Source organism: Henckelia pumila, chromosome 2 (genome assembly GCF_033568475.1).
Source record: "Henckelia pumila isolate YLH828 chromosome 2, ASM3356847v2, whole genome shotgun sequence".
Taxonomy (NCBI): Eukaryota; Viridiplantae; Streptophyta; class Magnoliopsida; order Lamiales; family Gesneriaceae; genus Henckelia; species Henckelia pumila.
Genome location: NC_133121.1, coordinates 5,694,794 through 5,707,646, shown reverse-complemented (window position 1 = coordinate 5,707,646; position 12,853 = coordinate 5,694,794). Strand labels below are relative to the sequence as shown.

The window sequence follows — 12,853 nt, the reverse complement described above, 5'->3', positions numbered from 1 at the left end:
ATAAATGAGTGAAGAGGAGAACTTGAGCGCCCCTAAAAAATGAAAGTAATGAGTTACAAATAAAGTGAACAAATCCGGTATTTATAGAGTAGAAGGTAGGGGACCACGTGAGTGAGACTCACGCGCTTGTTCATCCAGGATTTGCCCTTGAGGCGAGACTGAAGCTAAGAGGTCTTGCCCTTGAGACGAATCTTAGGCTAAGAGCTCACCCACCTTAGGTATGCTCTACCCTAGGTACTCTCCTCCACCATCGTCATCCTCAACTCCTAGGTTCATCCACACCTCACCTCATCACAGGCTCATTCACACCTCACCTCATCATCTTCTCACCTCTATGTACTCCTCCACTCTTAAGCTCATACTCAGCTCCAACTCCCACTCTCACTCCAACTCCAACTCCAACTTCAACATGTCTCGCCTCAACCTAGGGATGGCAATTTTTCCCGCGGGTTCGGGTCCCCGCGGGGAAAACCGAAACGGGGGAGGGTTCGGGGGAGAGTTTCGGGTTCGGGTTCGGATTCAGGAATTTTTTTAAAATCCCCGAATTGGAGTGGGGCGGGTATGGGGATGCTATCCCCACCCCCGAACCCGGCCCGATATCCTCGAAAATAAATAAATAAATAAATAATAATAATAATAATAATAATAATAATAATAATAATAATAATAATAATAATAATAATAATAATAATAATAAAGACACACACTCATCATCATATAATAAATATTTCTTGAATTTATTTAGAATTTTCAGCGTATATATGTTAAAGATATTTGAATCACTAAGTTGAATTATTTGATATTTGAGACTTGGAATGTCTCAAATTTTTTTATATAAATCTAAAATTTATGAAATATAAATCTAGAATTTATAAATATTTGTCAAAATTTTAGAGTTAGAGTTTAAGCATTTTCTAAGGCAGTACACAAAAATGTAATATTAATGATTTTTGGAATATAAAAAGATAATTGTTGGAAAATTGAATATTTTAAGTTTGATGTCTACGGGGACGGGTTCGGGGATTTTCCCACGGGTTCGGGGATCCACCCCATCACAATCTCATTTTCATCTTGTTGTGAAATTTTTTCGCAAGTGTACGAGTGTCAAGTTTTAATATAGTGAATAATTCAGATATCGATCCCACAGGGAGTAAAATGAAAATATTTAGTACTTGTAATTAAAATAGTCTAAACTTTATCTAGAAAATCAAACTTTGAGAATTTTGCAATAAAATAAATAATCAGATGATTTAAAAGCACGCACACAACTTTCAGATTAAAAATCAATCAGAGAAAAATGGTCTAGAGGTATAGATTTCACCTGGTTTCAACAACAATCAATCCTAATTAATTAATCTTCATGAATTCCAATCAATTAATAACCAATAATACTTACGTTTATTATTTCCCTCTCCCGAGCAACAAATAATGTTTATCAACTACAATTAAATTCTAATATCCCTATTAATAATTTATCGGAGTGATCTATCACAAACCAATGTTCTTTTTAAAAGCTCTGTTAAAATCATACACTCTCCCGAGTTGTATAAATAATTAACAGTGTAGTTTCTAATGTCCTATTCAAAATCCCCTCTCCCGAGCAATGATTTCAAATAAATATAACAAATCAATTATTGATCAGATAATTGAAAAGACAATCAATTCTAGAAAAAATAATTAATCTAGAAGAAACTCAATTAAATAAAATTAAAAAACCCATGAAAGTGTCTACACCAGGTTCCATCCGACCTCTAGACTATAAAAATTAGTTCATAATAAAATTCTGAAAACAATAAATCATAAATCCAAACATGTTCATTAAATAAATAAAAGATAAAAGAAACAAATCCGTCGTCGATGCCGTGTCCGGACTATCAAACTCCGTCTTCGTTCTTCAGTTAAGCTCCAGAAAAATCCTCAGGAAAATCACACGATCAAACCCTCTGATTTCTGTGTAAAATATTGTGGCGGCTCCTCCCTTCTAATTTGTCTGATAAAGAATCTCTTTTATATCGCTCAGCAAAAGCCCACAAAAAGCCCAAGAAAATTATTTCCCGATATAATAAAATTTCCAAATCACAGCGACGGGGCGGGCGCTCAAGTGAAGGCGCGAGCGCGCCTTTAACTCGAAATCTCAATCCTCCAGTCTTCAGGAACTTAGCGCGATTGCTCTTGAAATCCTCTTTAGCGCTAACTTTTAAGCCCAATAAGAAAGCCCAACACTATTCCTTCTCTTCTTTTGTCTGATCGTTCTTTTCTTTTCCTTTTATTCTTCTTTTCTCTTTCTCTTCCAACTTTCTCTATTTTCTTCACAAATTCTCATTTTTCATCACTTTTCCAAATAAATTCAATAATTCTCTGCAAGCACAAAAACAACACAACACAGCATAAATCTGCTCGAAACAAGCAATTAACAATTAAAATCATATATAAATTAAGTGTATAAAATATACTTATCAAATACCCCCAAACTTAGACTTTTGCTAGTCCCGAGTAAAATTATTAAATTCCAAATTACTTCAAAAACTACTACTACCCAACAACCAACAAAAATAGCTAAGAAATAATATGGAACAATGGCCTCATCAATGATTTCAAAAAAAATATCAATTCCAATCATATCCAATCTACTAACACTTGAAAGTTTCAGCCAGAACAAAATAACCGCATAAACTCACAATCTCCGCAACTCACGTTTCAAAACACCTTCATCCGAATTCAATTCAAACATTCATAGATCATGAGGTCTTTTCAAGGTAGCAATAGGATCAAAAATAGGATATAAATAAAAAACACTCACAAATAATAAATGCAACGAATAATAGTGTGTGCGTGTTTAGATCAAAATTCATAATCATTAACAGCATTAATAAACAGTCCATAGGCTAAATTCTCGCAACTCTTCTCCACTAGTATATTGGGCAACTGAGACTCGGTCACTAGGACTTATTCAGCTTATAATGTAAGGCCTGGCTCATGGCTACAAATGAAGGATAAGAATTCAAAAATAAGGAGTAATTCATATTTTTATGCCCAATTACGACTCCTTTTTCATTCACAATTCCACTTCTATTTCCCTTCATTTCATTTCTCAACTTTTTCACAACTCTCTCACAAATTTTTTTCTTTCTTTCACAACTTTTTCAACCACATTTTTCAACTCTTTTTTCTACTACCTCTTTTCATCTTTTCAATTCATCCACCACACCAATCCTTTTTCTCACAAATAAAACTAGGAGCATAAACATTTTAACATTCAAATTACTCCCTTAAAGGTAGGAAGTAGTGTATAGGCTATTCAGGTAGTTAATGTAGGACCTTGAAATAATGACGAATGGGGTTTAATCACACGTTTACACGCATGTCATTCGATTTTCAATAAAGCTCAAATAAGGTACTAGGGATAACAAATAATTAGGTAGCTTAAAAGGCTCAAACGAATTCAGAAAAATTGCCTAAATCATTCCTAATCTCAGTTTTGCCCGTATTTCGCCTCGAAGAGTGTTCGAACTAGTTCTAGACAAGTCTCAATCCACAATTAAATCATACAAATCTCAATCAGTGCAGAAAAAATAATCATCAGCAGTTAACGATGATTTTCACAAAAAAAATTCAGATTTTCTCGTACCTCAATGTACTAATATACAAGTGTAGCTCAAATGGGCAACTAAGGATAAATTCAATGAAAAGTAGGCCCAAAAATTTCAAACAATGCCTCAATCATATCTATGTCTGTATGTCTCAAAAATCAGATTCAAATATTATTCACAGAGTATATAGGAAATTGTTCATCTAATTGGTTCCATATTTTCAAAAAAATATTTGTCAGATAGGTAGACAATCATGGATTTCAGTTATAGCACAAAAATATTTTTCATCAGCCATGCATCTAATATTTCTCAACTTCTTTTAAATTCAACTCAACTCAACCAAAAACAACTAAACTCAACAAAAATTTTATCTATGAAATTCAAAACTCAACTCTCAACCAAACAACTAAATCAAACATTGATTCACCCCCCCAAACTTAATGTAATCATTGACCCTAATGATTAAAAATAATAAAAAGAACAAGGGACTCATACCTTCGACACCGAGCATCAGGACTCGGCGTCATCATCATCATCTCCATGGAAAGAAGGTGCAGCAACAACAGTATCATCAGAAGACCACTGCGGAGGAGGTGGATAAGGCACAACAGTGGGCGGATAATTCTGGGCGAGAGCGGCAGTGAAGTCATGCATATATGTCATATGTGCTCGCATCATCTTCCACTGCTTCTTCATCTGAGTAAGCACGGCCGTAGAATCATCACGAGTAGAATACTCAGTGGTCGGATGCGTCGGTAGTGACATAGGTCCTTCCAAATGAGAAGGTGCTGGCTCAAAGTGTGGTAGTGGCTCCGAGGGCTGCGGTGGTTCAGCTGCCTGTTCAGAAGTACTGGCTGCTTTCTTCTTCTTGTCCCGTCTCAATACACCAGTAATTCTTATAGGACCTCGAATTGGAAGAATCTGCTCCGTATCATCCCACACAACACCAGCTAACCGGCAAAGTTTAGTAATCAAAGACGAGTGGGGTAAACTGATAGTCGAGGAACCCCTAACTGCAACAATAATAGACTCCTGAATCACCCTCCCAGCATCAATAGATTTTCCAGTGACAATGCAGTATACAAGACCAGCTCTAACCTTAGTCACATCAGATGTATGCCCAGATGGCAAAATTTTGGCAGCCACAAACTCATGCCAATTATTCGCTTCTCGTCTAAGAAAGATGGATGGAAATGTAACAGCTTCATCCTTTGTATTCCTCTTCCATTCCGCCCCATAATGAAACAAAGTCTGAATTACAATATTCTCTGGATATGACTCATTCTTAAATACCTCATACTCATCATCAGAAATGTCCAAATCCGGCATTTCATAGAGACTGTTAATTGTACTCTTATCAAAAGGCACCAATTTTCCTCGAACTCGAACTTTCAGATTCTCATCTTTGACCATCAAATTTGCATAAAACTCATGAATCAATGATATAACAGCATCAGGTGGACTCCTAACAAATGTCTCCCAAACTCTTCTCTTAGCTTCAATTAACGCCGGCGCACTATGCTCTCTCAAACTCATTCCTCGTTCTTTGTGCATCCCTCTCTCCATTACATCAAAACAATACTCCTCTGCTGTGGCATTCCAAAATCTATGTCTATCATATGAAGCAGCAGAGGATGAAGAAATTGCTCCTTTCCCTTTGGTTTTCGGTGGCATAGTAACTCAATAATTCAACTCAAATCAAATCAAATGCCTCAAACAATGCACTAAACTCCAAACAATTCCAGCAACCAACGTTCAAATACAACCCAAGCAATTCAACAAACACTTGGTAGGCACGAATAAAATGATATAGAATTTCACTGCATCAAACGTACTCAACACCACAGCTCAGACAACCCAATAGCCTCAAATCACAACATTTATCACGAATCAAATGTAATAGATAAAATTTCAGCTTTTGTACCGTTCAAGAATAACATTTTCCAAAGTCTCCAAATTCCCCTTTCTCGACAAGCGTAGATGGAGCAAGACCAATTCTGAGAATCTCTGCCTTGTAATCAAGATCAAAATCCTTGAGACGATGATATTTTGTTGAGTGTGCCAGTGTGTGAGATTTAAAGATGGACTCGAATGAGGGATCGTGATTTCTAAAGTGTGGAATGAGTAGACTCTGGAGTGGGCTTTTAAATTTCTGAAGTAATACTTGCGCGATAGCGCCTAATCATGTGATGTTCAATCGCGCGATAGCGCTTGATGTTGCGCTAGTAAGGAGCGCGATATCGCTTGATGGAGTGCCATAAAGGAGCGCGATAGCGCTTGTGAGTGCGCTATTAAGGAGCGCGATAGCGCCTGATGTGGAGGGGTAAAGGAGCGCGTTAGCGCTAGGATGCAGCGTTATTGAGAGAGCGCGTTAGCGCTAGGATGCAGCGCTGATGAAACCTGTAAGGGCGCGATTGTGCTGGTGGAAGAGCTATCGCGCTTGGTGATCTTGTTGGCGCAAGTTAGGCAGGTGTCATGCTCTGTTCGTGTATCAGTGCAACAAAGGGGAGGCGCAGGCGCTCGAATAGAGTGGCGCGGGCGGGCCTTTAAGTCGCAAAACAACTCCTATTTCGTTCAGGTAAGGCGCGGGCGCTTCGATAAATGGAGCGGGCGCGCCGCTTGCTCGAATTTGAGATTTCTGGAGCCTACAAATTTTTGAAAATTAAGAAAAATTAAGCTCAAAAATTGAAAATAAAATTAAAAAATAAAATACTTAAAACAATTAAATAACAAAAATTAAACTAAACTAAAAATAAAAACAAATAAATTAAAATAAAAGAAAATGCTTGGGTTGCCTCCCAAGTAGCGCTTGGTTTAAAGTCGTCAGCCCGACTTTAACGGGATTAATTCTTTCCCTTCTCTTTCACTCGCCAAATAAATTCCACGAACCGCCTTTTAAATTTTGCTTTTTTCTTATTCTTTGGTGGTTTTGGTGCTCTCTCCTTCGATGAATTAACCGCAATGTCGGCTTTTGAACGACCCTCCAAATTCATAACCGGCTCTATCAAGCATAATTTTTCAATAGGGGTGTTAGATGACTTCATGAATATATTAAAAATTACACTCTCACCGTCCACAACCATTGACAATGCACCTCTCTTCACCTCTATCTTGGCATCGGCAGTGGCCAAGAAAGGTCTCCCCAATATCAGGGGCATGTTTGCATCCTCCTCCATATCTAACACAACAAAATCCGCTGGAAAAATAAATTTATCTACTTTTACCAAAACATCTTCAATGATTCCAAGTGGATATGTGATAGATCGATCAGCCAACTGCAACGCGATCATGGTGGGCTTCACCTCACCAAGTCCTAAGCTCCTGAAAATAGTCAAAGGCATGAGATTAATGCTAGCTCCTAAATCGCAAAGTGCATTATTAAAATAAGAAGAGCCAATAGTGCAAGGAATAGTAAAACTCCCTGGATCCTTAAGCTTTTGTGGCATCTTCTTTTCGAGCACCGCACTGCACTCTTCCGTTAAATTTACTACCTCGTTCTCTAGCAGCCTCCTCTTCTTGGACATCACCTCCTTGATGAACTTCGCATAATTCGGCATTTGCTCCAAAGCTTCAGCAAAGGGAATGTTGATGTGAATCTTCTTAAAAATCTCCAAGAACTTGGAAAATTGCTCGTCCAATGCTTTCTTCTTGAACCTTTGCGGGTATGGAAGTGAAGGCTTATACATCGGTTTTGGCTCAGATTCAAGCTCCTTCTCTTTCTCCTCAACTTTTTCCTCAAGTTTCTTATCCGCAACAGTAGGAATTTGAACTCCAACGTCTTTGGCACTCCGCACTTCGATGGCATTGCACTGCTCCTTGGGATTCACTTCAGTATTGCTAGGGAACTGGCCGCGATTGTTGTCCTTCAGTGCGTTCGCCAACTGCCTAATACTAGTCTCCATGGATTGCAACACTGCAATTAATTTAGAAGAAACTCAATTCAATAAAATCAAAAATTCATGAAAGTGTCTACACCAAGTTCCATCCGACCTCTAGACTATAAAAATTAGTTCATAATAATATTCTAAAAACAATAAATCATAAATCCAAACATGTTCAGAATTAAATAAATAAAAGATAAAAGAAACAAATCCGTCGTCGATGCCGTGTCCGAACTATCAAACTCCGTCTTTGTTCTTCAGTTAAGCTCCAGAAAAATCCTCAGGAAAATCACACTATCAAACCCTCTGATTTCTGTGTAAAATATTGTGGCGGCTCCTCTTTCCAATTTGTCTGATTCAATTCATTTTATATTGCTCAGCAAAAGCCCACAAAATCAAGCCCAAGAATTAATTGCCCGATTTAATAAAACTTTCCAATCCAGCAACGGGGCGGACGCTCAATAGACGGCGCGGGCGCGCTTTCAACTCGAAATCTCAATTCTCCCAGAAACATAGCATTGCGCGTTAGCTCTTGAAGAAGCGCTAACAAGAAGCGTTAAAGATTGGCCCATTAAAGAAAGCCCAACACTATTCCTATCTCTGTGCGTTCCTTTTCTTTTCTTCTTCTTTTCTTTCTTCTTTCTTTTCTTTTATCCTTTAATTCCTTTTCTCCATTTTCTCTTTAAATCATTTTTCTTCTCTTTTTCACAATAATTCAATAATTCTCTGCAAGCACAAAAACAACACAACACAACATAAATCTGCTCGAAACAATCAATTAACAATTAAAATTATATATAAATTAAGTGTATAAAATACACTTATCAAATACCCCCAAACTTAGACTTTTGCTAGTCCCGAGCAAAATTATTAAATTCCAAATTACTTCAAAAACTACTACTACCCAACAACCAACAAAAATAGCCAAAAAATAATATGGAACAATGGCCTCATCAATTATTTCAAAAAAAATATCAATTCCAATCATATCCAACCTACTAACACTTGAAAGTTTCAGCCAGAACAAAATAACCGCATAAACTCACAATCTCCGCAACTAACGTTTCAAAACACCTTCATCCGAATTCAATTCAAACATTCATAGATCATGAGGTCTTTTCAAGGTAGCAATAGGATCAAAAATAGGATATAAATCAAAAACACTCATAAATAGGTAAATGCAACGAATAATAGTGTGTGCGTGTTTAGATCAAAATTCATAATCATTAACAGCATCAATCAACAGTCCATAGGCTAAATTCTCGCAACTCTTCTCCACTAGTATATTGGGCAACTGAGACTCGGTCATTAGGACTTATTCAGCTTATAATGTAAGGCCTGACTCATGGCTACAAATGAAGGATAAGAATTCAAAAATAAGGAGTAATTCATATTTTTATGCCCAATTACGACTCCTTTTTCATTCACAATTCCACTTCTATTTCCCTTCATTTCATTTCTCAACTTTTTCACAACTCTCTCACAAATAAAACTAGGAGCATAAACATTTTAGCATTCAAATTACTCCCTTAAAGGTAGGAAATAGTGTATAGGCTATTCAAATTAGTCCCCACGGGTTCGGGGACGGGGATTCCCCGAATATGTAGAACCGGGGATGGGGACGGGGATGAGTTTTTAATTCGGGGACGGGGATGGGGATGGGGATGGCAAACCCGTCCCCGCCCCGCCCCGTTGCCATCCCTACCTCAACCACCTACTTCCATGGGCCAATCTAAACATTTAGACTTGGGTCCGGGCCTTGTTTCTTAGCTATGGACTCCAATTAGATCTACACAGGTGATGAGTTCATTCATTGGATATCACAATAGAAGAAAACTGAAAACAAAATTAAAACAAGTCATGAACCACCTATGGGCAAGAAACACGTTAGGCCGATGTTGTGAGGCATAAAATATTTTGCTTTACCATTTGTCTTTCTTTTTTTCTACTTTGGGTTTTATGGTTGGGCCGACCAAATTGCTAAATTCAAAGTTTTATAAATATATATATATATATATATATATATTATTATTATTATTATTTCCATCTTTGTGTATAAAATAAAAAATCACATTGGGTTTGGTCATGTTGACCCGGCCCAAATATCCGAATATGTGCATCTAATGATGGCAATGGTTCAAACGTACATTTCTCTTCGAGGTTCGTCACGTGAACCAGGGATTCTTATAACCAAATTTTTATTGGATCATCTTACGGATTAATTTGGTGAGATGAATATTCGACCCGACTCATTAAAAACATATTTTTTATATCAAAATATTTTTTTACATTGCAAATATGGATCAGATCGATTTATCCGACGTGTATATATACGTGAGATCGTCTATTAATTCAATATACGTACTTAAGGAATAAAGATTCATTCTATAATATCAAGTGATACAACTTTTTGTAATTAGCAATTCGCTGAAAGTCGTAGAAAAATTAATCATCGTTTTAAATGAGCCCAAACCAAATCCCAACTGGGACAATTAAACAAATTGGTAAAAAATTATATAATAAAATAATTATGAAATTTAGTTTTTATTAGAAAAATAAAACTAAAGAGGGTTAAATGGAAGTGAAACTACATGATTCCACGGATATTGGGAAAAAAAATCACTTAAAAAATTTTCTTAAGTCCATTACGCAGCATTTATTCATGTCATGAAAAAAAAAAATGTTATTATGATTGTCGATTGATAAAAAAAATATTAAGTAAAAAAACAATAAGTAGTGCGATATGTCCTTTTCACACACCTTTTCCATTTAAAGTGCGGAACACACTTCATTCATTGTTGGTATTTTTTCAAATGTAAAAATATATTTTCAACAATTAATAATTAAAAATTATTATATTATATTAGAAAGCATATTACACCCCTACTAATTTAAATAATTATCATAATCACTCAACAAACAATCAATTTGGTAGGCAAAAAAAGAAAAGTTTATTCCACAGCCAAACACGCCCTAAACTCTGACACTCCCCTCTAATCACTGAAATTCGGAAGAGTGGAGCCCGGCTCGCAAGCTTTAGCAGCGGCGGTGGGTTCCACTTCCGGCGACGGCGGCACCGCCTTCCCCAACAGCTCCGCGGGGAGATCGGGTATGCCCTTCAGCTGGAAAGTGTAGAACAGCTTGAAAGGATAGACGAGCTGTTGGAGCTTCACCTGTCCGTACACCCCCTCGAACACGCCGGAGCCGCCGGTCACGGCGAGGTACGAGTCCTCGTAGGTCAAGTACGGTCCTTGCACAGCTATGTGTCCGTAATCTCCGAAGTAGAAACTGTAGATTGCTTCGAAACGAACGCCGTTCTTCTCCGGCTCGTTCTTGATCAGCACGCAGATTCCGGCCGTTATCCCGGCGCGCTTCTTCAGGTCCCCTGTGTAAACCTGAATCGAAGAAATTATTCAGTTATTTCAGATGGGTTTTTGATTTGATTTTGGAAATTGCAGATTTGAATCATTTGACTTTTTGATTCACCTTGTTGCTGAAAGGGACGAGATCGCCGAGAGCAGTTACAGGCTTTCCGCTCAGGCGAAGAACAGCTGGGCTGCCACGGTCCCGCTCGTTGATCTCGTACACTTTCAGTTCTTGAACTTTACCCGAAACTGCAACGAAATCAAACCCAGAAAGTTAATTACACAGTAAAATTTGCCATTTTCTTTTTCAGCTACAAATTAAAAGACATCATGTAGTTACCGGATCTTGAATCTTTGGGGTGGCTCTCGGTGTGGATCTTGCATGATAAGGATCTTCTGGTGGAAGCTCTTGCGAGTTTCTTGGGGATGATTGAGGAATTCGTGTTAGATGGGCTGAATGAGAGGAGCTTTTGGAGTGAGGAACCCGCGGCGGCGGCGGCCGGCGGAAGCTTGGTGGAAGATGGAAGGAGGTTGGCCTTGAGAACGGCGGAAGCCGATGAAGCAGCCATTACTAGTTCAGTTGGATCGGAGAAAGTGGTGAAAAATTATTCAAGATTCGTATGTGAGCTTGATTATTGATCTATTGATGCAACCACGTGTATTATATATAGAAAAATATAATTACACATCTATCATATTTTATATTATTGGAACGTGGTCAAATTAATAATTTAATTCTATATAGTATTCTATTTTTATTGCAAAAGAGAGTATTATGGCTTTTTCTCTGATTCACCCGATCGTTTATGAGACGTGTGGGGTCCGACCCCATGAACGATAGATGTTGTAGCGTGGGGTTCGAGCCCCATGAACGGTAGATGCTGATTCACCCAATATAAAAAGGGTTGACCCCGAAGGAGACCCCATCTCATATGAGTCAGAGGCTCATTGGCTTATGTGGGAGTTAAATCGAGGGATTTGCATGAGTAGGCAGAGACCTGAGGGAACAACATGGTCCAACCCCCAGAGCATACCCCCAAATATTTCAATGAGGAATATGCTCCACACGAGGATCGAACCCGCAACGCTGGGGAATTTCTTCCCACGTCACCTCAGGCCTTACCAACTCGCCTATGCCCCTGTGGGCGCTGATTCACCCAATCGTTCATGGGATGGGTGGGGTTCGAGCCCATGAACGGTAAATGCTGCAAAGCATAGAAAGAGCCGAGTATTATAAGAGCATTTGGTGTGAAATGCGTGGTTGGATGTGGGGCTTCTTGTGGACGGTGTTTGACTCTCGCTTCATATGCCTAACAAGAGCATCCTCGAGTAGTATGTACATAAATTATTTATTATTAAATAACTTCCAAAAAAAATTTAATATTGAGTATATATATGTATATATATATATATATATATATGCTGCATATATATAATTGACTATAATAATGAGTTGTATGTATCGTCTGGATTTGTATATGATATTGCCCACTCCAACATTTACATCGTTGTGAATTTAAAATTAGTCATCGAATAAATATCCAAGCTACTCGAACTCAACCCTAAAAATAATCGTGTTAGATCAAATCAAACTCGGATTGAGTTTTGACCGTGTTGCTACAAGTAACTTGACTCATTGCACCACAGTTGCTCGTTGTATTTTATTGGATTCATCCTTGAAGTACGTATTTGCATAGGAAAAACAAATTATAATAATTAAAAATCAATCGGTATGGTTAAATTAAAGTAACATTTATAAATGTTTTTAGAAAATTAAAATACATACTTTGTTTTCAAAATTATATTGAAAAACAACTTATGATCATTTTTTTAAATATATGCACCAATTAAATATAAGTCCGTGGTGATTATGCTTTTCTGAATTCAAAGTCATAGTTCCGTCCTTCCTAAAACGCACGTGGGTCCTGGACCTTGGTCTAAGGTACCGGCCACCGGCCAAACCCAACTACGGCTCCATAAGCCCATTATTGTCGTTGAATCCACATTGGGCCTACCT

At 37.7% G+C, this 12,853-nt stretch overlaps 1 protein-coding gene across 1 annotated transcript; it reads right to left on the bottom strand.

The window, feature by feature from the left end:
* Positions 1–10,307: 10,307 nt before the first annotated feature.
* On the bottom strand, positions 10,308–11,487 carry LOC140882486 (allene oxide cyclase, chloroplastic-like). The gene is made up of 3 exons (XM_073288526.1): positions 11,177–11,487; positions 10,958–11,085; positions 10,308–10,866 (listed from the first exon to the last, which is right to left on the bottom strand). The coding sequence occupies exons 1-3, from the start codon at positions 11,403–11,405 to the stop codon at positions 10,465–10,467; spliced, it is 759 nt and encodes a 252-aa protein (XP_073144627.1). The 5' UTR covers positions 11,406–11,487; the 3' UTR covers positions 10,308–10,464.
* Positions 11,488–12,853: the final 1,366 nt, after the last annotated feature.